The sequence below is a fragment of the Bombyx mandarina genome, chromosome 19 (assembly GCF_030267445.1).
Source record: "Bombyx mandarina strain Sakado chromosome 19, ASM3026744v2".
In the NCBI taxonomy this organism is placed as follows: domain Eukaryota; kingdom Metazoa; phylum Arthropoda; class Insecta; order Lepidoptera; family Bombycidae; genus Bombyx; species Bombyx mandarina.
The window spans coordinates 463,366-486,795 of record NC_143225.1 but is presented as its reverse complement, the minus strand read 5'-3'; the positions used below and the strand labels follow the sequence as shown (position 1 = coordinate 486,795).

The window sequence follows — 23,430 nt, the reverse complement described above, 5'->3', positions numbered from 1 at the left end:
GCGAAGCTGAGGCGTTCTGGTTCATACGACGGGACAGCCGTAATACTGTTTCAGAATTCCATCTTATGTCGGTGAAAGTATCTGCAACCACGTTGTCAAGTCTTTGGCCAGCGGTGGTCACTAAACAACAGGTGAGCGCGGTCACGCATCTAAAAGACATGAGTTATTCGACACTTAGTTCTATTCTTAGTTCTGTATTGGTGGTAGGACCTCTTGTGAGTCCACGCGGGTAGGTTTTACGACCCTGCCTATTTCTGCCGTGAAGCAGAAATGCGTTTCGGTTTGAAGGGTGGGGCAGCCGTTGTAACTATACTGGGACCTTAGAACTTATATCTCAAGGTGGGTGGCGCATTTACGTTGCTCCTTTTTTTTTCCTACCTAATCTGGTAGCCTAGAGAGGCTATTCCAGCGGAACCTTAACTAGTAGGTGAACTCACGGGGCTCAAACCTGACGACGATGCTAACACGAACCCTAGCAAGAGCCGTGCTTCGCAGAACCTACCACCGGATCGGAAACGCGACCCACTGAGAAGATCCGGCGAGAAACTCAGTGGGCTATGTCTGAGAGTTAATTTACTCGTCGAGCCTTTCGTCGCAAGCGACGGGTTCGACGAGAACGGTGATCGGTGCTTGAAGTGCCTAGAAGCACCGTTAGTGGATCGGGAGGATCCGAGATGACGTGTTTTGGGCGACGTCGACTGCTTTCCATTCTGTCCGCAGGATCGGGAATGGCATTGCTCCAGTAACCACTTAACACCAAGTGAGCTGTGAGCTCGTCCACCCATCTAACAATAAAAATAATAATAATAATGAGAGCATTTTTATTTTATTGGTATATTAAAATTAAACCCATCTTCTATGGCATATCAACGACAGCGGTATATGTATTTAACTTAGGTATTTTCCATAGCATTCGTATATATCAGACAAAAGAGTTCGTGTTTCAATCTTCAAAGATTTGTTGACAATGTTAAAAATACGACGACGCTACACCGCTATCTAAATTGAATATCAAGGGTTTCTACTAGGATCCTTTATACGGGAGACCTTGCGCCAAGACTCTCCGGGGCGCGTACAAAGCGTACAATAGCGGAGCATTGTGTGAAAATCTCAATTTACATATTGAAATGATTGGAGAATGTTGTTTGGCATTTTGAGTTTCGCTCTCTATTCAATCTGACTTGTGAAGAATTATTTTCAGTAGTGAGAAAATTGAATGGACTTTTTTTATATAAAAAGCACAAGCTGACTCTTTGCAGCAGACCAATACACGCACTGATTGAAGACTTTTTGGCGGGAACGCGAGGAGTGCAGTTCTGTGATTTGTTTTATTTTGTCTATTTAGTGATTCTTCAGGTTTAAATGTGTAATAAATGTGGGAAAACGAAACAAAGCCGCTGGACGTGACTTCTCGGGATCCTCCAAAAAGTCTACTGAATAAACCTCAGTAAATGACCACCATTTTACTGAGATTATATGTCATCCTATATCATCTCATTTAATTTCATCCCAGTTAATTAATATCTCAAATCAATCAATTAATATCTTTGGACGAGCTCACAGCCCACCTGATGTTAAGTGGTTACTGGAGCCCATAGACATCTACAGCGTAGACGCGCCACTCACCTTGAGATACAAGTTCTAAAGTCTCAGTATAGTTACAACGGCTGCCCCACCCTTCAAACCGAAACGCATTACTGCTTCACGGCAGAAATAGGCAGGGCAGTGGTACCTATCCGCGCGGACTCACAAGTGGTCCTACCACCAGTAATCACGCAAATTATAATTTTGCGGGTTTGATTTTTATTACACGATGTTATTCCTTCACCGTGGAAGTCAATCGTGAACATTTGTTGAGTACGTATTTCATTAGAAAAATTGGTACCCGCCTGCGGGATTCGAACACCGTTGCATCGCTTCAACACGGATGCACCGGAGGTCTTATCCTTTAGGCCACGACGATGATGACACGGCTTTATTTGTAAATCCACTTGTACAATCTCTAGATAACTGCTCACTACAGAATACACTGCTTTTTCTCCCGTTTTTTCAGACTACCGCCTTTTTTATTATATGACGTCCCCACTACTGGTATAACTCCCACCATCAGTGTTGTTATTTGGCAATCCGAGAATTGTCTAAATTTTAACATGATAAATTATATTTTAATTATTTTACAACAAACCTTATAATAGTTAGTCTTTATTCCAACGCGACTAGGCCCTCAATCTTAAGGTCTACCGGCTCGAGTATCCATCAGATAGGCGTGGACTCCTTCGCCTTTCCAAGCCACTAAAAAGGCTGTTTTACAATGAAAATCAACTTATTCGTGTGCTAACTCTTAACTTTTGTTCCAGGTAAGCTGAACGATCCCAGCCGACAGAATCGTGGCGTATTAATTAATTCTGGTCATCGTCCGGAGACAGGGGTTGGTATTATGCGTCGGCATGCGCCAATATATTTTACCCTCACTTGTATGCAGAATTTAAATTCGGATTATAATTAAATATGACTAGCTTTTAATGTCCATTCATTCGGCTGACGTCATTAACATGTTTTATCCTTCATCTGATGCATCTGATCTAAGTCTATGTGTCTGTCTCGATAGTACCCTGGGCTGCTATTAGCTCATAGATTAATAGAGCCCTCGGCATGCTTTTCTTTTTATTGCCCGATCAGGCAGACGAGCATACGGTCCACCTGATGGTAAGTGGTTACCGTCACTCATGGACGTCAGCAATGCCAGGGGCAGAACCAAGCCGCTGCCTACCACTTAATACTCTCCACACGCCTCGATTGAAAAAGGACATATCATAGCGCGCGGGAAGCACCGTGGAGGAGAGCTCATTCCAAAGCGGGATGGTAGGTGGCAAAAATGATCTCTGGAAACACACTGAACTCTACTCCGGTGGCGGGCAGTGCGATTGTAAAAACGAGATGATGGTATCATCTCAAACAGTTCCTCAGAGCTTTCGTCGTAAACACTTTATCGTCCGTTCGAATTGCAGTTTCTGAGGCAATGGGTCCTGTTTCACTAGACACCGGTCGTGGAGATGTAAATTTCGAAGTGTTTTGTTTTTGAAGTTGTATGATGAAATAAATAAGCTTCAACGGTGAAAGTATTCTAGATAAAAAAATACATTTACTGAGTTTAGATAGTTGTGCCAAATGATTAGCGGAGACTAGAGATACAACATAGCACTTTTTAATGGAGGTATTGTTTGTGGTTTGGTGATTTTTCAAACTTCATCAGGAAAGATGGGTTATCTCATGTACCTGGCACTGAATAGAATCTCGGCCCGTTGAAGACCCGGTGAGAACCCCCAACCTTGAGGTATGAGGCCATAGTCTCAGTCATATTCTGTTATAGACCACCGTTCCAACCGAAGAGCTTCGGATGGCTGCTTCGCGTCATTAGGTTTAAATTAACTTACTAATTAAAATTCAGTAAAATGCGACACATTAAAAACCTTTCTCAAAATCAATAAGCATATAACATTAAGATACAATGCGTTCACTACAGTTCTGTATAATCGCGCCCCAACTGTGCACGTCAGCCCTCCGCAGTGTCCTCCCCAATAGCGCTACCCCGTCCTTAATGTTTATTATGGTTTTTTCTCGAAGGGTAATGCCAACAATCAGAAAATTGGGTTTTACTGTTTTTTTGAATTATTTAGTTTGGTAATCATAAATGAGTATTGAATTATGACGTAATTATGTAAAGTAAAATGGCTACTGCTGCGTCTCTCGTTGATAGGAAGGCTAATAGCCATGGATTAATACCTGCTGAAGTTACCTGGCTTAATATATTACTTAAGCAGGCCAGGTAATGATGACAGCACTGGTAGATGTAAACCCGCGTATCAGTAGGTCCTACCGTTTTGGTTTGGGTCAACGTTAGGGAAACCGGTCTACTAACAGTTTTCAAGGTCCCGAATGACGCAGCGAATTGGATTTTTTTGTAGATTATGTATTATATGAGACTTTACATATTATTATTATGCAATAATATGATTGCTGCGACACAAGGTCAAGTGGCAGCGCCGCAGCGGCTCGTAGTAACTACTGCGCCGGGCCATGAATGAATCGAGAGGGGTGGGACTTCGACACACGCGGGGTTGGTCTACCTCGACTCGCTCATTTTGATACTATAGGACCGATAAAACTCAACGGGTTTACAGTATCCTGCGATAAATATTGCACATCGACCATGGGAAAGAGACGGTTAATTTTTGCTTCGTAGAGCGTTATATCTGTCGCACATTACCTAATTGACATTTAGTCTCCATATATACCGGATCGTTAGTGCTTCGTCGCACACAAGTAACACTATACAACAACAACAAAATTAGACAACTGTCTCTTTCTAAATATCGATGTGCAATATTTATTGACTGGTACTGTAATTTTTAATGACTCCATAGAGCGCCTTGTCGTTCAGGGCAAAGTAGAAGGCAGCAGACCGCGTGGAAGGGTGCCAATGCGATGGACCTACCAGATCAAGTCGGCAGTTGGCGGCTGTTTGCATGAGTGTACCAGGCTCACCACAAACCGCGACGAGTGGCGATTGTTCGTGAGGCGCATAACATCTGCCCACATTAATGATACTGGATGACGACCACGACCGCTCTGACAAGAGTGATACGACATACATACATACATACTGTAATTTTGTGTTTAGAAACATAAATACTTAAAATATAAGCTGTACAGTTTTTCTATCTATCAGTCGTGCGTCAAAAGTTCCTATTGGCTTAGCTGAATTGATGAGCTCACTGCTCACTTAATGTTAAGCATTCACTGGAGCTCATGCGGCATATTCCGTGCATATTGTCCAGTTGAAATTTTACTATTAAGGGTTGGGTATTGTGAACTGGCCCTTTGAAAGATTTTGAGAAGTCTTCAAGTACGCATAGACACAGGTACTTAGTAGGAAGTTATTTGTCTCAGTGGGTCGCGATTCCGATCTGGTAGTAGATTCATTCGCGAAGCAATTGCTCTTGAGTTGTTAGGTCTCCTTCGGAGGCGCTCGGACAGTTGTTAGCAAATCCCACCCCTCCTGACTGAGCCTTTGCTCGCCCACATGTCCTGGTGAAACTGGAAAGGCCTCCGGGCCACCAGTAATCTATCAATCATAAAAAAAAAGGAAGTTATTTGTCGATGACCTAATTACAGCGCATGCGGACGGTTAAAACAACTGTATTAATAAACATTTTACTTAATGCATTCATGTCATAGCACAAAACACAACCGTAGCTATAAACGCAAATACTTGAATCACATAAACTCAAAGGTTTAAAATCTAATTAAGATGTAAAGTAGTATTGAATATGAAGTCTACTCGTAAATATGCCTCTTCTGAGTTTTTATTACACAGGTTTTGATTCAGGCGATGTTATTAAGTATTGGTATATTTAAATCGTTAGATGTAGAAAGCGCTGTCAAAACACACGCCTTTCATGCTACAACAATTTTCTGGTATTGTAATAATATGATTAAAGGACGTTTTGCCTGATTCTGGCGCGGTGTGTATAATCCAAACTAAAAAATCTTCATCGGCAAAAAAAATAAAACAGTATTTGATATATTTTTCAATTTATTTATTTATTAGGTACATAATACACATTACAAGCTAAAAAGATACATAATAAGTAACAAAAAGTAAAAAAACTTTTTTTTTATTGCTTAGATGTGTGAACGAGTTCACAGCCCACCTAGTGTTAAGTGTTTACTGGAGCCCATAGACATCCACAACGTAAATGCGGCACTCACCTTGAGATATAAGTTCTAAGGTCTCAAGTATAGTTACAAATCTGACTTATAACGTATAACATAAGCCACGCGCGCACTACCAAGCAAGACAAATGTGCTGAGATTGTACACAAAGTACCTTGCCACTACTGGACAAAACAACACGATAACTAGAACCAATCTAACTTATAATATAACGAAATAATTTAAATGAATCATTTGTATATCTAAATCCAGTCGACAACTTGGTGTTAAAGGATCATGATTATTTGGTCCCTGTAGGAATTTTACGATCGCGTCTGCCCGTACCAAGGTTAGGTTAGTTCGCAACATGACCGCCTGGGAGCGCCACCTCGCGCTTCTAAATCAACAAAATAATACAAAGCAAAAACAATAGTCGAAATTAAAAATGTGCAGTGTTCAGATAATAGTGGTGTGCAATGCGCAGTGAGTGTGATGGTTTTTCTAAAAATTATATATTTAACCGTAATATTTCCATATTTTTTTGAAAAACAAGTTAAATTTATATAAGTCAGTATTTGCTGAAGTTTTCCCTAGCCCCTTACACGATTGAAAACAATTTTACGGCATTATTTGTGAAATAAACTTATAATTTTCTATACGATTTTTTTACACATACGTGCATTTTTTTGGTGGTTACGAATGACAAGATTTATGAAAGATAACTGTGAATATTCTGCTTCGTATATTTCGTTATAGACGTGTATCGTGTTTACTAACACGTTGCATCGATTTCACATAAACAGTAGACTAGGGTGAGGGCTGGGTGACGGAGATAGGGGGCTTTTGCATTCTGTCAAAGTGCATTTTAAGTTTATTAAGAAAGCTGCCTTTTTAATTGTAATATTGATCAAAGATTAGGTCTATGAGTACTGTTGCTTAAAAAATAGCGTAAACTGTGTTTCCTGTTTTTATTTTACTTCAAATTAGTTGTCAAAACAATTTAATTTTTATTTTTTAGGGCAAATTTTGGGGTTAAGTTGGATGAATAGGAAATTACTACGAATCTCGAAATGCGATTGGTGAGGTGTAATATGATGTGCGTGCGCACTGTAACGTCACACGCGACTTTGGCGTAAACTTTCTAAAACTAAAATTTCGTTTTGCCTGGATAGGAAAACTTCGGAAAACCCTTTTGTTTTGACGTTAATTGTTTAGTACTTTGTATGAATAAGGACACCTCATTTTTTTTTTGTTTTTTTTTTTAACTATCTATCGCGTTGAATCGAAAGTATAACCTGTCGTTTGTTTTTTTACCCTCCCATTAGCGGGAAATTTTGCACTTAAAAATAAATGTCAAACACACTATTTTAAAAACATAATGTTTTGGTAATGTACAGTATTATAATATTATTATCAAACGGATAAAACAAAACAAGGTGATAGTAATTATGCTATATTATAAAGATACATATTATTTTTATGTTAAACTTTAAAAAATCTTGTCGACTGACGTCAGATGACACCTGCGCGTTCGGGAATTTCGATCTCGCCCGAAGACGCCCGAGAGCGACTTAGATCTGTTGCCCGCTACAAACCTAACAGATTCTCTAGATGCTATTTCAGATTACAGCTGTTAAGTCAAGCGCTAAAACATATAGTAAAAATATCAATCACCGTGAAATGACCACGAACATCCATCCTCACCACGCATTGCTACGGAATTCGCCTTCGCGCATTGTTCGACACGCACTTATCTGTGTTTTATTTTATTTTGATGTGTATTAAGTACATTAAAGTGTCCATGATTAATGAAATAAAATTACTTGGAAGTTGTTGTTTAAAGTTTAGTTTAGGTTATATGGACTCCTTATTTGATCTTTACTTTTTGCATTCAACATCGTGTGTGTGTGTGTGTGATCAGAAATTCTGTACATTCTTATTAAGCAATGTAGAAATTAACGCTGAAGCTGAGCCCACTGTGTTTCTCGCCGGATCTTCTCAGTGGGTCGCGTTTCCGATCCGGTGGTAGATTCTGCGAAGCACGGCTCTTGCTAGGGCCAGTGTCAGCAACACTCCGGTTTGAGCCCCGTGAGCTCACCTACATGTTAGGGTGAAGCTGACATAGCCTCTCAAGGGATAGCCTTGGTAGGAAAAGAAAAAGCTGGAACTGTTCGTAATGTTCTGTTCTTCAAGTCATTTCAAGTTGACAGCTTCCTTGTTCTTTTTTTTTTTTTTTTTTTTTATTGCTTAGATGGATGGACGAGCTCACAGCCCACCTGGTGTTAAGTGGTTACTGGAGCCCATAGACATCCACAGCGTAAATGCGCCACTCACCTTGAGATACAAGTTCTAAGGTCTCAGTATAGTTACAACGGCTACCCCACCCTTCGAACCGAAACGCATTACTGCTTCACGGCGGAAATAGGCGGGGTGGTGGTACCTACCCGTGCGGACTCACAAGAGATCCTACCACCAGTGATTACGCAAATTACAATTTTGCGGGTTTGGTTTTTATTACACGATGTTATTCCTTCACCGTGGAAGTCAATCATGAACATTTGTTGAGTACGTATTTCATTAGAAAAATTGGTACCCGCCTGCGGGATTCGAACACCGGTGCATCGCTACATACGAATGCACCGGACGTCTTATCCTTTAGGCCACGACGACAAAAGTCATGACAAAAGTGTTCATGACAAGTCTGTAGAGTCGTTGCCTCAATGCTCGATGCGAAATTGCAGATTAATTCAAGATAGGGAATTGGATCGTAAAGATCTGGTTTAAGATGTACTACATCAAGAGCTTATCGTATTTATATCATTGGGTCCAGTGCTAATTGTCGACATTTAATCTGGTATTTGCTTAGGAAACGAATGTACATATGCATATTTGGTTACTTAATAATACTTAATAAGTACTACGTTTTCAGAATCGATTTTTTTTGATTCGAATCAATAGTGTTAGAGGAGATCATTCGATTAGGAGTACTCACAAGTAGATTTTTTTTCCTACCTAAGTCTTGAGATGTTATTTCAGCGTAACCTTAACTAGTAGGTGAGCTCACTGGGCTCAAACCTGACGACGTTGCTAACTGAGAAAATCCGGCGAGAAACTCAGTGGGCTGTGTCTGTGGGTTAATTTACTCGTCGAGCCCTTCGTCGCAAGCGATGGGTTCGATGAGAACGATGACCGGCCAAGTTGAGCCTCGTTAGCTCATGCACCAGTCCGCGCTTATTTGGAATAAATAGCCCCTTACGCTACCATGATTGGGTAAGGAAATAAATGTAGGAGCATTGCGATTAATTACGATCCTAAAAACCTGTTTAGATACAATTATTTTTTTCCCTACCTATGCTCATAGCTTGAGAGGTTATTTCAGCTTCTCCTTTACATGTAGGTGAGCTCACGGGGCTGAGACCAGGTGTGATGTCAACACTGGCCTTAGCAAGAGCTACAATTATCACACGTCCCAGAGTGTTGCCACGTACCATCCGGCTATGGAATGAGCTCCCCTCCACGGTGTTTCCCGAGCGCCATGACATGTCCTTCTTCAAACGAGGCTTGTGGAGAGTATTAAGCGGTAGGCAGCGGCTTGGCTCTGCCCCTGGCATTGCTGAAGTCCATGGGCAACGGTAACCACTCACCATCAGGTGGGCCGTATGCTCGTCTGCCTACAAGGGCAATAAAAAAAAAAAAAGGTGGTTAGATCGCTACGTCTTATCACCGTGTGATGTGTGCGATGAGGCAGCGTGGCGGCGACTATTGCAAGCCATGCGCCTGTGTGAGTGGGGCTTTTCAGTGAGTCACGTGCAGTCTCCTTGCTACTGATACTCCGACAGGAGCTTTATTAGTTTTAATAAATTCAATTTATTAGGTTTATTCAAGATTTAGGTTTAACATATTTCGAAGTGTCTGATATATTACGGTTTTTATGGTTTTCGAACGCGCTTTTCTTTATACAAAGTAGTTGTGTTTGTTAATTACGAAGGGTTCTTTAAAGACAACAGAGTATCGGTAAGGAATTTGTTTGTAGATGAGCAAATGAAAAAAACTGCTTGTATTGTACATTTTGCACATTATATAAATTATGTTACTCTGGTGGGAGAGAATTCAAGTCTGAGTTAAATTCTCCTTCGCAGATAGCATTTCTATTGCGGTACTAACACGTTTTTATTAGCTTAACATCTATCTACCCATATAAATAGATGTTTCAACGTAATTGAAACTTCAACATTAATGTTTCAAAAAACACGCGTATCAAGAACCGATGATAATAACACTTTAGTAATAAAATTAATTATGTGGTGTCGTGGGACACCAGGTAGGAACGAAGTTCCTTCGGCTAATGTAGAATCGACACAATTTGCAAAAAAAGAAATGGTGCTCAATTTTATGTAGGTTTTCTTGGTTTTTCTCTTAAATTTTGCTGATTAGTTTTTATTTAAGTACGGGAAAGTATTTAGGAAATTCAGTATTTTAGGAAATAATAAATTACGTAAAATAAAAAAAATAGTAATTCAAATTATCAATTAAAATAACAAAATATATCTCTTTATTTTTGGTTGACAACATAAAATTACATAGAAATAGAAATAATTACTAAATAGAGAGAGAAGGGATTAGAGAACGAAAAGAAAGAAGGAGAAAGAGAAAGGTATTAAACACTACTCGCTTGTGTATGCGACTGTTGCGCCTGCGTACGTCTCATTTAACGGTTTTATTCCACGCACTTTTTTCCAGGGATTTTTTCTTACGGTTTTACTATCACATTTTTTTCAGTTCAGTCGCACAGCAAAATCCCTATCCCCTCCAAGCCTGCCGTAAGGAACTTCGTTCCAAATATTATTTTTTTTATCTAATATTTAAAAAAAAGACATGCCCGCTGAGTTTCTTGCTAGTTCTTCTCAGGACGGAGGCTACTTTTTGTGAATTGGCGGTAGTTGTTTTTGACGTTTAACAAGTATGTAATTTAATTATTTATTTATTTTTTGCTTAGATGAGTGGACGAGCTCACAGCCCACCTGGTGTTAAGTGGTTACTGGAGCCCATGGACATCTACACCGAAATGCGCCACCCATCTTGAGATATAAGTTCTAAGATCTCAGCATTTATGTTGAATAAAAAATTTTTGATTTGATTTGATTTGATTTGCACGGTGTCTCAATATGTGACATTTCAATAGTATTTTATTGGATCACCTGTTACCTCTTCGTTGTGAAAATTCAGAGAAATCCAACAGTCGTGATTAATGGCTTAGGTACATAAGGATGTCGTGGCCCAAAGCATAAGTCGCCCGGTGAATTCGTATCGAGCGATGCCAGACGAATCCCATTTTTTAATGCAGTATGATAGTAACGCATGTTCACTATTGACTCTCACGATAAAGGATTGTCACCGAGTAATAAAAATCTAACTCGAAAAAAAATTGATTTTTCCCAGATATTATATAATTAAGACTAAACTGCAAGATGTTGAGTGTAGTCACGATGTGTTGATGTCTATGGACCCCTGTAACAACTTAAAACTGTGTGCTCGTTCACTCGTTCAAGCAATAGAGAAAACACATCTGTCCACTCACGCACACACATACACATAACTGTTTGGTTTAGAGAAAAACGTAGATATAATAAACAATGTGTTGATATGACAAATATCTCATCTATTTTAGTGCTTGTGCTTATCGGAATAGAGACTAAATAAAATAACACAATTAAAGATTCCTGTCATGTGGCGTACCTTATAAAAGCAAGGTATTAATCTAATTTCGTCTTTAGCTAATGATGGTAGTGATTATTTTCGCTTGTATAATCCATGTTGGGGTTAGGAGCCCTTATATTGGACTGTCTGTGCACTTTTTTTTTATATTTGTCATCGATTGTGTTATTAATTGTGTTATTAACATGGTTGTGGCCTTATGAATATATCGTGGCTTTAATGACAAAAAATGTTGTTCTATATGCGAAATTTTTTTCTTGGCTTCTACGGCACGGATCATTTTATATTAATATGTTAATTGAGTTTTTTTTAGTTTTTTTATTGCTTAGTCGTGTGGACGAGCTCACAGCCCACCTGATGTTAAGTGGTTACCGGAGCCCATAGACATCTACAACGTAAATGCCGCCACCCACCCTGAGACATAAGTTCTAAGGTCTCACTTTTTGACTACGGCTGCCCCGCCCTTCACACCGAAACGCATTACTGCTTCACGGCAGAAATAAAAGTCTAGAAGGTACTCCGAGTCCTGAAATGTGTCTTCATAGTTTCATGAGGCGTAATCTCGACCTCCATTTTTAATGTATCGACAATGTGTTGAAAATAGATAGCATTTTCTTTAAAGATTTTTTGCTCGTAGAAGACCAAACCAAATGCCATCGAAATCGTTCCAAAGTAATTTTCCATCCAAAATTAATTATCTTCTCAGAGTGACGTCACAAAATGACTCCTATGCCTAACGATGCAAAAACAAGGGGCTATTGAATTGAATACCTAAATATTATTACACTGTGACAGCCTCTCGTTCTAAACACTGAAGATAAAACAAGGCAAAATATCGCTTTGATTTCCACAATTTTCTCGTATCCTCGATCTTAAGGCGTATTCTCCTAATTTCTATTTAATGTAAACTAGAGGTCCCGCAGTAGTCGAAATTCGACTATAATTAATTGGAATTGTAAGTTTGTACACTATTATGATTGTATTTTATACTTCTATAATCACAAATTTCGCCAAGACTACACTATAAAAAATATTAACATAGACAAACAATGTTTAATCTCAATTTGACAATAGACGTCAAGGACATAAGTTTGACAATAAACAGTATACATGCGTGTGTGCGTCAAATACATGGTATGTAGTGTGTGTAATGTTTTCTTTATTGATTTAATGTATTACTTTTATGCATTATTTAAAAAAAATATTAGCTTTGTGAACTTCTTCTCTATATTCTTTATAAGTGTGGAAAATTTCATACTCCTCCGTCCGCGCAATTTTCGTAAAAAGGGATACAAAGTTTTTGCTTCACGTATTAATATATAGATGATAGTTCTTATACATCAACATGTTAAGATCAAATTTGTTTGAGTTTAAAACAGAATGATGCTAGCTCGCTTCGTATATACGCACAGATAAATGACAGCCTTAGTTCAATAGTTTTAAGCACCAAAATCACTGAAACCTATTGGGTATTTTCACGTGAAAATTACGTAGACCTTAAGTTATAAGGCTTAAGGCGCCTTTTTGTTTTTCACGTCTATTCTCATCAGATCATCAATTTTCGCAAAATTTAATAAGCTTAGTGAAGAACGAATTGATGATGTAGAGAGAAGGCTTGCTTTCAAATCGTATTAAAATGATTGATAGGCTTGATCAACAAAGAACACTTCGGGGTGAGATAAAATATGGTGCTTTAAATAAATGTGTATTGTTTTTCTTGCGTGGCGTAAGCGGACACCTACTGTAAAGTGATTACCGGACTCCATAGACACCTCAACGTGGATGCCTTGAGATATGAGGTTGAAGTCTCAATTGTATTGTACGGATATAGTTGTTTAACCTTTAATTCGGAAATCACGACTGCTTCGTAACTGAAGTAAAGAGGCTGGTGGTATCTACCGTTACCAGCGTATCAAGCTGGTGTAATGTTCGAAGGTTGCTGCTGCTCTTTCTCCGGTGAATCCCTTAGTCTCCTTTTACGATAACCACGGAAAGAGATAGGGTTGAGCTATTTTTGGCCAAAACAAGCCTATGTGTAATGTGAAATAAATTCTTTCGGTGAACGGTTGGATGGCGGAGACCCCTCTTCACGATAACGCTGCCCATTTTTTCATACTTTTAGAGCAAGGTAGAGCAACACGCGGTCAACGGACCGCTTGCGGCCCGCCAAGCTCTTCTAAAATTTAATTTATTTTATCGACTTTCTCCCATCAATTCGTTTTTCTGTTACTTTCTTGTTTATATTTAATAAAGAAATAGAGTTTCGTAAATTATTAATAAGAGTTAAACTACGTGCGGATCGACCAAAAAAAAATAATTAAATTGGCCCATTTATTAAAAAGGTTGCTCATCCCTATTTTAGAGCGTTTTTAAGCCATTATTGTGTTTTTAATTTGTGTAGGTTTATGTATAATAGTTTTTCAGTCGTAGTAAACTATTATTTTCAAATTAAATGTATGTACTTATTATTGTTGCATAACAAATTTGACAGATTTACCAAAATTGACAGAACATTGGCCCCTCATAAGCCCAGTCACCACAGTACAAAAGTCAGTTTAATCATTCAACTACTAAATCTAACATTTTTTCTTCTAAGCGATTAGACCTTTATGTATTCTTGTTTTGTGACGTCTGTCCAGTCCTATATTAAACAAAAATAAAGATGTTGTCTATTGTTATTATACCTTTTACCGAAAATAGTCATTTAAATAGCCAAAAAGAATCACTTGACATTTCCTACGATTTAAAGTTAAATCCAGTATCTACAAACAAACGTTACTTTTCAATAAGTACATAACTATGGAACTAAATAAAACGAATTCTTAAAAACGCCGTCATTGTGCCATCTGTGGAAAAATAACACGATCAGTGTGGTCCGTATACGTGGAAGTGAGATGACTGAACATTGGTCCTGGTTGACGGGGGCAGAGCCCGGGGAGTACACGTACAGTCCTCCCACCAGGCCCAGCTGCCCGCCGCACCGCCCGCTGGTCAAGCTGGCCACAAGCGCCCATCTCCACACCATCGCGAGGTAAGTGGGACATCATTCCTTGCCTTACAGATAGGCGAATAGTAGTAACGCATATACGATTAGTATTTGAAGCACTGCTTGCTAAATGGAAATACTGGTGGTAAGACCTCTTGTGAGTCCGTGCAGGTAGGTACCACCGCCTTACCTATTTCTGCCGTGAAGCAGTAATGCGTTTCGGTCTGAAGGGTAGGGCAGCCGTTGTAACTATACTGAGATCTTAGAACTTATATCTCAAGGTGGGTGGCGCATTTACGTTGTACATGTCTATGGGCCCCAGTAACCACTTAACACCAGGTGGACTGTGAGCTTGTCCATCCATTTAAGCAATAACAAAAAAAAACCCTAGTAAAAGCCGTGCTTCGCTGAATCTACCACCGGATCCACTGAGAAGTCCGGCGAGAAACTCAGTGGGCTGTGTCTGAGGGTTAATTTACTCGTCGAGCCCTTCGTCAACGGCAAGCGACGGGTTCGTCGAGAACGATGGGTCTTGTGGTACCTATAAGCACCGTTAGTGGATCGAGAGGATCCGCAATGACGTGATCTTTGTAATTAAAGGTACGTTGATTTGGTATTAGCATCAACAGCTCGATGTTTTTAATTGAATTTTATTCTGAATTCTAGTCGTCGTGGCCTAAAGGATAAGACGTCCGGTGCATTCGTGTTGAAGCGATGCACCGGTGTTCGAATCCCGCAGGCGGGTACCAATTTTTCTAATGAAATATGTACTCAACAAATGTTCACGATTGACTTCCACGGTGAAGGAATAACATCGTGTAATAAAAATCAAACCCGCAAAATTATAATTTGCGTAATTACTGGTGGTAGGACCTCTTGTGAGTCCGCGCGGATAGGTACCACCGCCCTGCTTATTTCTGCCGTGAAGCAGTAATGCGTTTCGGTTTGAAGGGTGGGGTAGCCGTTGTAACTATACTGAGACTTTAGAACTTGTATCTCAAGGTGGGTGGCGCGTCTACGTTGTAGATGTCTATGGGCTCCAGTAACCACTTAACATCAGGTGGGCTGTGAGATCGTCCACCCATCTAAGCAATAAAAAAAAAAAAAAAAAAAAAAATTACAATTAAATTTACTCCATTAAAATAGCAAAAAAGGTTTTATGTTATTATATTTTTTTCGAAATTTTAACTTTAAATAGCTCTCCTGTAAAATTTCAAATAGCCTTATCCTCTCGATATATTGGGCCATCGGGAGGCCGAGCTCTCGGGAAAATGGTTGTTGATTCGTATGTTACGACAAAGGGAAGATCTTCCACCGAGCGGTTGGTGTTGCTTGGTAGACCGACGATCCAAATGTTGTTGTTCGGAACTTGTTGCAAAGCTTATCTTGAAAATGTTGTAAGCGAGATTCAGGCATCTGTCAAATATCTTGCGTTGTATGATGGCTACCTGCCACACGTGAATGTTTGAATGAATGTTGTGAACGCATTGGGCGATGAACTTTAGGAAACGCAGTTTTATTTTATGTTATTTTCATTATATAGACGGTTAAATTACTAAAGCAATCAGGGATTACAAGTATAATTAGTGATTTAGGCCAACAGGTTTATGACTAGTATTTACAGATTTATCAAACCGGATTACCCTACAATTTACAATATGGGAATACAAAACTATTAATCGTTATTAAAATTACACAAATTACAGAACCATTAAAATAATAACAAACAAAACAAGATAGGTACTTATATATACGTAGTATTTTCGTTGGTTTTGCGCCAGTCGTAAAAGTAATACAAACCAATTTTATGGTTTAATCTCGTGATTCCTTTTTTTTTATTTTGACTAGCTGACCCGGCAGACTTCGCAGTGCCTCAATCGATAAATAAGAGAAACTTAAAACAAAAGGAATCCGTCCGACGAGGGACATATCAAAGGAAAAACAAAATTGGTATTTTTATTTAATTCCGAGCATTTTCATATTTATCTAACCTTTTAAACCTCTTCTGGACTTCTACAAATAATTCTTTTTTTTTTTTTTTTTATTGCCCTTGTAGGCAGACGAGCATACGGCCCACCTGATGGTGAGTGGTTACCGTCGCCCATGGACTTCAGCAATGCCAGGGGCAGAGCCAAGCCGCTGCCTACCGCTTAATACTCTCTCTTAATACGCTTAATACTCGCTTAATTCAAGACCAAAATTAGCCAAATCGGTCCAGCCGTTCTCGAGTTTTAGCGAGACTAACGAACGGCAATTCATTTTCATATATATAGATAGATTATAATAAGAAAAGTGTGAGTGCAGCGTTATAAAACTAATGAAAGCAACAAACATTATGAAATAACAAAGTGACCACAGATACACGCACGTGTACTAACTCCGGGCTGGATAATTAACTAGTCTTCGCAGCATTAGCATTCAAGACGTTGTTTCCATGAAAAATGGTTCGAGTCCCCGGAGGACCATTGCTTTCAGGAACCAACATACATTTATCGTTAAAAAACAACACGCCCCCATTCTCCCACTGAGAAATGCAACTTCAACAGTACGCAAACATAAAATTGTAGAGGTACGCAGACTTGTGCTGTTTTTGAAAACGAAAACATACTTTGTTGGAATGTGTTTAAAGAACAGTTTTCTTAAATTTAGCTGCGAAATGGAAATCCTAATGATGTACTAGTACCAAGTTATGTTTGCAGTTGTTTTAGACGTTTTCGTATGGATTTTAATGTTTGAGAGCGGCATTTACATTGGGTTTTACTTTAGACATCATGATAGATGATAGAGAACGCCTCTAAGGATTTAATTTTGAGCTAGAGTAGTTGCTGACGTGTGCTTTTGTTTTGATTATTTTAGTTTCAATACAGGACCTCATTCATCAGTATGCGAGTGCATAATTATACTTTTATTGTTCTGGATGGACATATCCTCTATTAAGTTGATTGATGCGTGATAAGATCAATAGTAAATTTCTTGTTAAATGACATGTCATTGTAATTGGAATTATGACTATAATACATAGACATATCCCGCTGAGTTTCTCGCCGGATCTTCTCAGTGGATCGCCATTTCGAATCGGTGGTAGATTTTGCGAAGCACTGCTCTTGCTAGGGCTAGTATTAGCAAATTCTCTCAGGTTGAGCCCGTGAGCTCACCCACTCGTCCGGGCGTAGCTGCAATAGCCCGCTAGGCTACCAGCGAATAGGTTTTTTTTTATTGCTTAGATGGGTGGACGAGCTCACAGCCCACCTGGTGTTAAGTGGTTACTGGAGCCCATAGACATCTACGATGTAAATGCGCCACCCACCTTATAACGGCTACCCCACCCTTCAAACCGAAACGCATTACTGCTTCACGACAGAAATAGGCAGGGTGGTGGTAGCCACCCGTGCGAACTCACAAGAGGTCCTACCACCAGTAAGTACGCAAATTATAATTTTGCGGTTTTCACTTTTATTACACGATGCTATTCCTTCACCGTGAAAGTCAATCGTGAACATTTGTTGAGTACGTATTTCATTACAAAAATTGCTACCCGCCTGAGATTCGAACACCGGTGCAACGCTCAACACGAATGCATCGGGAAAAAAAAAACCTGATCACAGAAAAGCTTCACGGGGTAAACAAGCAGTATGGTGGTGGTAGAAAAAATAAAATAAAAACGAATAGACAGACAATGAGTAACAGCTGACGTCCCCCATTGAAATCACGTGGTGTTGTCAGGGGACAAATAAATTATCCCACCAAAAAGTACCGTCTTGTTTTCTATATGCAAATTTTCATGTTATCGTATACAAGAGAATTTTCGTTACGATTTTATCGTTTTCTTCTTTACATGTGGGGACATCAGGTGCGGAAGATTCGTACTTTTTGTTTGAATCAAATAAATGTTGGGTTGTCTATGTACGTGTTTTGTTTTTACACAGAATTCTGCTTTTATGGGTAATTTCAAGATTTATTTAATGGAGTTCGGCGAGCAGATCATATAAAGGCAAACTTTATGTTGAGCGGGAATTAAAATGTTATGCCTACAATTACTATGAGCGCTGATGACCGTAAATCATACTTAAAAACGCTGCGTACCAAACTATTCGAGAGTATCTACGGTCGGAAAACTAATTGTCTTAAATAAATGACATGAGCATTAACTTTAAATATTCCGGAACATTACACAGTGTTTAAATCTATTTAAATATTTCTTCCCACATCCTTAGATGGTATCTTCTTAATACTTAATGAATGGTTCATCGTAATTTACGAAATTAATTTCTTTTTACTATTGCTACATATGACATTTGATGCGTTGCAAGCAAGGCTCTGTTTTAGACGCTTTCGTAAACTTAAATAACCTAGTAAACTGAGCTTACATGAAAACTTCACGTAAATAACCTACAAACATTTTTCTTACAAAAAAAAAAAACAGTGGACAGATATTAACTAAATACCTAAACGTACCTATGCCACAACTTTAAAAGGAACTTCGCAACTAAAACATATTTTTCAATCGCCGACATCTAAAACTACTTAAAACTATTGCGTATTCCACACACGAACTCTATACCACGGATCGGCGACCTCGCCCCCCGATACTACGTCAATTGATATATGAACATACGCTGAACTGAATTTTTGTACGAGACAGGACTTCTTATTTCTGATTCAGCAGTATCCTGGGTCTATATCTATTGGTTGGATAGGGAGATACGAGCTCACCGTTCACCCGGCTCTATGTTGTTGCCAAAACTCATAAGCTCACTGCCCAAACTTGGTTATTTGATCCCTGACTTGGTTTGGCTAATTAGAAAAATAGTCCCAAATTCTTCTTCGCTCTTACCTAGCTCTGGATTCTACTAGAAATATAAATATACATTACAGAATCATAATTTTTTACTATTATATTTTCAATAATTAATCTCGGATTGACGGTGTAACTAGTTGAATGTGTAATAGAAACATCGTTATTAACTAAAATTACTTACCGACTAATTAATTTGAGAAATTTTTGGTCAAATAGACCAGAAAATACTCTCGGCCATAGTTAAATTCTGATGCTTGCATTCTCGGCTTCAAGTTTAATAGTTTTTTTGGCGGGTAAACTATCCCATAACTCAACCTTCCTCAGTAATGGCGTTAATGAATAAATTGGTAAAATTGGAAAATAACTAGAAACATTTTACCAACCAATCTCAGTTAATTTCCTTAAAACAATTGCCACACAATTACAGAAATTCGTCGTACTTATAACTTCGCGTTCATTGTAATTTACGAGTCGTAAGGTCGAACCAGAGCCTTAATTAACCAAATCATAGTCTGGGAAATGACAAGCAACATGTCAATTACACTGTACATGCGTTATTACGCCTCTGAACAAATCATCACTTAGCAGAACGTTATCTGTAAACGGCCACATCAAACAAAAATAGACGCTATTTCTCCGCTTGAAGGCTTTAGGTGGTGGTAAATATCAAAATGGTCTCCTAATAACATGGTATTTCGAGAAGTAAAAAAAATTCTATAAGCTATATTACGATGTGGCCAACATTGTCGCGGCACAAGAGGCTCTGACGGCAAACGATGTTTTCGTTTTTGATTTTGGTGTTTGTAGCGTCGGTCGCGGACTCGGTGATCGGTACCGCCGAGGTGATGAGCCATGTCACTGCTCATTTCGGTAAGGCCCTTGAGGAATGCCGAGAGGAGGTAAGACCTACTGTTTTCAAAGAGTATCATTCACATTGTCGTTGAATGTGATTTAGGAATGTAATTCGTGTAAATTCCATGGAACATGCCAGAATATTTATATTGTTTTTCTTCTTAAAATTCTCATAAATCTGAGAAATTACTCCGCAATTCAGTGTTAAGAATTTGTAGATTTTTGTTATCAGAATCACGAAAGTAGGCAACTTGTGCGATAATCAGCAATCATCAAAGTTTTATGGGCACCATTACAAAGGCATTGTGTTTCTGCGCTGGTGGAAGATCCCAGAAAGTCCACACAGATCTGACACAACATTGTATCATCAAATTTCAAATGTCGACTCCATATAATCCAACACCATTCTTCTACAGTCCGGGCTATCAGTTGACATTTTAGACGAGTTCAAGCACTTCTGGAGTGATGACTTCGAAGTGGTTCATAGAGAGTTGGGCTGTGCCATCATCTGCATGTCCAATAAATTTTCTCTGATGCACGATGACGCCAGGATGCATCACGTCAACATGGACGAGTACATTAAGAGTTTTCCAAACGGTACGGATTCTTTGATTTCTAATAAATAATTTACTTTTAAAAATGTCACTGATATTATGTTTTTATTTATACGTAATAACATCAACTTGTCAGATAATAAGTGACGTCTGAAACCAAAGGTATGGACATCTTTGAGCGTAAAATAGTTTTTAGTGTTTGAAGAACCACTGAAATAGTTATTTCAACCAACATAAGCAAGAGACAGCGTGTCAGTATTATGATTCTATTGCTTGTTTTTGTCTCCTACATAATCGCTGGAAGCCTAAGAGGCTGCTTCGGCTACGCACGGTTCGGAAGGTGAGCTCACGGAGCTCGACCCGAAAGACTTTGCTGACATCTGCCCTTTTTTTTTTTTTTTTGTCAGGAGGAAAACACCGGACTTCCGCCCTCCACTGGGGATGGAGGGCGGGGCATGTCGGAGTTGAACCGACTAAAACCTCCTGTCGCTCAACAACCAGCATCCAAACCTCGCATGAGACAGAACTCATGAAAAGGCAAAGGGGGGAAAGTGAAGCGTTTAGTGCGGAGCACATCTCTCCCATCACCCTCCCCCTCGGGACGCCGGACTGGCGGTCGTCGGCGCCACGACCACCAGTCCTCTCGGTGGACATCTGCCCCAGCAAGAGCAGTGTTTCGTTGAATCTACCACCGGATCTAAATTGCTTTCCACTGAGATGTAGCGAGATACTGAGTGTGGGTTATATCTATGGCTAGGTTGCTCGTCAAACTTGAGTTTGATGACAATGGTATACCTTCCAATACCAATAAATAAGAAAGTGACGTCTATATGCTACCATGTGGCCACACGCTCTCTAGTTTACCTAAATTTATCATTGAAAGTTGAGAAAGGAACTATTTGCGATTTTTCTACTAAAAGATAAAACTTGATGAATAGTTTTCTCTGCGCATAGAGCGTCGAAACAACAATTGTCGTATTGTAAAAAAGAGTATGCTTTGTAGTAGCAATAAGCAGGGCAGTGGTATCACCTTTCAGAGTCCTCCCGCGACAAGCCTTACAAGGCAAAGCCTACAGCCAGTACTCAAAATTGAAACATCGCTACTTCAGTTATGTAAGATAAAACTTCGTAAAATTCTCCGCTAATTCTTGTCGCGCATTTGCAGGGCAAGTTCTATCAGAGAAAATGGTAAAATTGATCCACAATTGTGAGAAACAGTTTGATACCGAGACGGATGACTGCACAAGAGTCGTCAAGGTAGCTGCTTGCTTCAAGAAGGACTCCAGAAAAGAGGGCATAGCACCAGAAGTGGCCATGGTTGAAGCAGTTATCGAAAAATACTGAGCAGTTCGTATGTAATAATGACCACGACACGGCTTTGTTAGTTTTAAGAATGCATTCTGAAAAACATAAAAAAAAGGAATAGAATAAAGATTTATGCAATTTTTTCTTGAAGTTTTTAATTGATTATTGGAAATTATAATAATTTTCAAGATCGGGTAGATTTACAGTTACGTTATAACGTATAGCCATTAATACTAAAACCTTTAGGTATGTGGTGGTGGTGGTGTTGGTGCCACTTAGACAACGCCTATTTCAGATTGAAAGCCCGTGTTGAGCTTATAGTCGATTCGGAGCTTTGAAATATTTTTGAAACCACCTATTAAAATATCGAGAACCGACTTTGAAAAGAAAAAGAAAATAATACCAAAAAGTTTGAATTTTTTATAATAATAATAATAATAATAATATAGCCTTTTATTCAGATCTTTTAGTACAATGAATTTTTAAACTTAAAAATACTAGCATTAAAATCTTAAACTTAATAAATATGAATAAATGTAAACTAATATTTGTTGCTTGGTTATCTTTCCTAGATCTGTTTGCCAGTCGGCAGAGGCCTCCTCCAACCTTTTCCATTCGTTGTCTTTAGACGTTTGAGGGTTGTGGTCGCTTTCCCCCTCGAGGACCAGTCGGCTTGGGGGAGTTCGTTCCTTTTTTGTTTCTTTATTAAGTTTCTTTGGTTGGTTTTGGTTTCCGTTTGCCGTTCTTTAGTTGCTATTGGTTTTTATTAGTATTGGGCATGTTCGAAAGGGAGCTGGATCTGTATCTCATTAAATCAAAAGCATTTGACCTGTTTGTCTTTATTGTGTTTACGGTTTGTTGCTTTTTTGGTTGATTATTATCTGGAGAAGGTGAAGCGGATATTTCCCTTTTCCTTTTTTCTTGGCTGTAGTTGTTCTCTTTAACAATCAATTTATCATATTTTAGGTATGCTATATTGCCTTTTTGTCTCTCCTCAATTAACTTTGCTTGCAGCTCTTTTCTTTTTTCTAACACATCCTTCGGGTAGTCCTCCGCAATGTATATAGTTTTTAGGTTCTTTTTACTTTTGATAATTTCGGTCTTTTTCCAGTTGCTTATAAACGAACACAGTACCGGTCTCGGTTTGTTGCTCTCTCTCTTTCTTTTTCCTAAGCGATAAATTTTGTTGATATCGTATTCTTCCATTTTAATATTCAAATCTTGGTTGAAGGTTTCTTTGAGCTTTTGTAAAAGTTCATAAGAGGATTTTTCGTTTTCTTCTAAGCCGAATACTATAATATTATTGTTTTTCTCAGCCCTCTTGAGATAATCTATTTCTTTTTCCAGTTTTTCTACTTTAGTTTTCAAGTTCTTATTTTCTTCTATAATAGGGATTAGTTTCTCATCCATCTTTTCCATAATACTATTTGTTATAGAGTCCTTTAATTCAGCATTTTGACTTTGCATCTCCATTTTATTTTTTCAAATAATATTTGAAATTGACC

General features: G+C 38.8%; 2 protein-coding genes and 1 long non-coding RNA gene across 7 annotated transcripts in view; 2 read left to right on the top strand and 1 right to left on the bottom strand.

Moving 5' to 3' along the window:
* esn (espinas) overlaps positions 1–23,430 on the top strand; it is a 366,713-nt gene that overhangs the window by 105,568 nt on the left and 237,715 nt on the right. Inside the window, exon 1 of one of the 5 annotated variants that reach the window (XM_089735173.1) lies at positions 14,077–14,461. The exons of the other annotated variants lie outside the window; for them this stretch is intronic. Within the exon in view, the coding sequence (XP_089591299.1) occupies positions 14,325–14,461 (137 nt within the window). The 5' untranslated portion in view covers positions 14,077–14,324. Of the gene's footprint in view, positions 1–14,076; positions 14,462–23,430 lie in introns of those variants that run through there. 5 annotated transcript variants of the gene reach the window in all.
* On the bottom strand, positions 15,568–19,818 carry LOC149500773 (uncharacterized). Its single transcript, XR_016324670.1, has 2 exons — positions 19,396–19,818; positions 15,568–15,864 (listed from the first exon to the last, which is right to left on the bottom strand). It is a non-coding gene; the product is annotated as an uncharacterized LOC149500773 (long non-coding RNA).
* On the top strand, positions 19,953–22,067 carry GOBP2 (general odorant binding protein 2). Its single transcript, XM_089735197.1, has 3 exons — positions 19,953–20,113; positions 20,483–20,663; positions 21,786–22,067. Exons 1-3 carry the CDS (start codon positions 19,991–19,993, stop codon positions 21,962–21,964), a joined length of 483 nt encoding a protein of 160 aa, XP_089591323.1. The 5' UTR covers positions 19,953–19,990; the 3' UTR covers positions 21,965–22,067.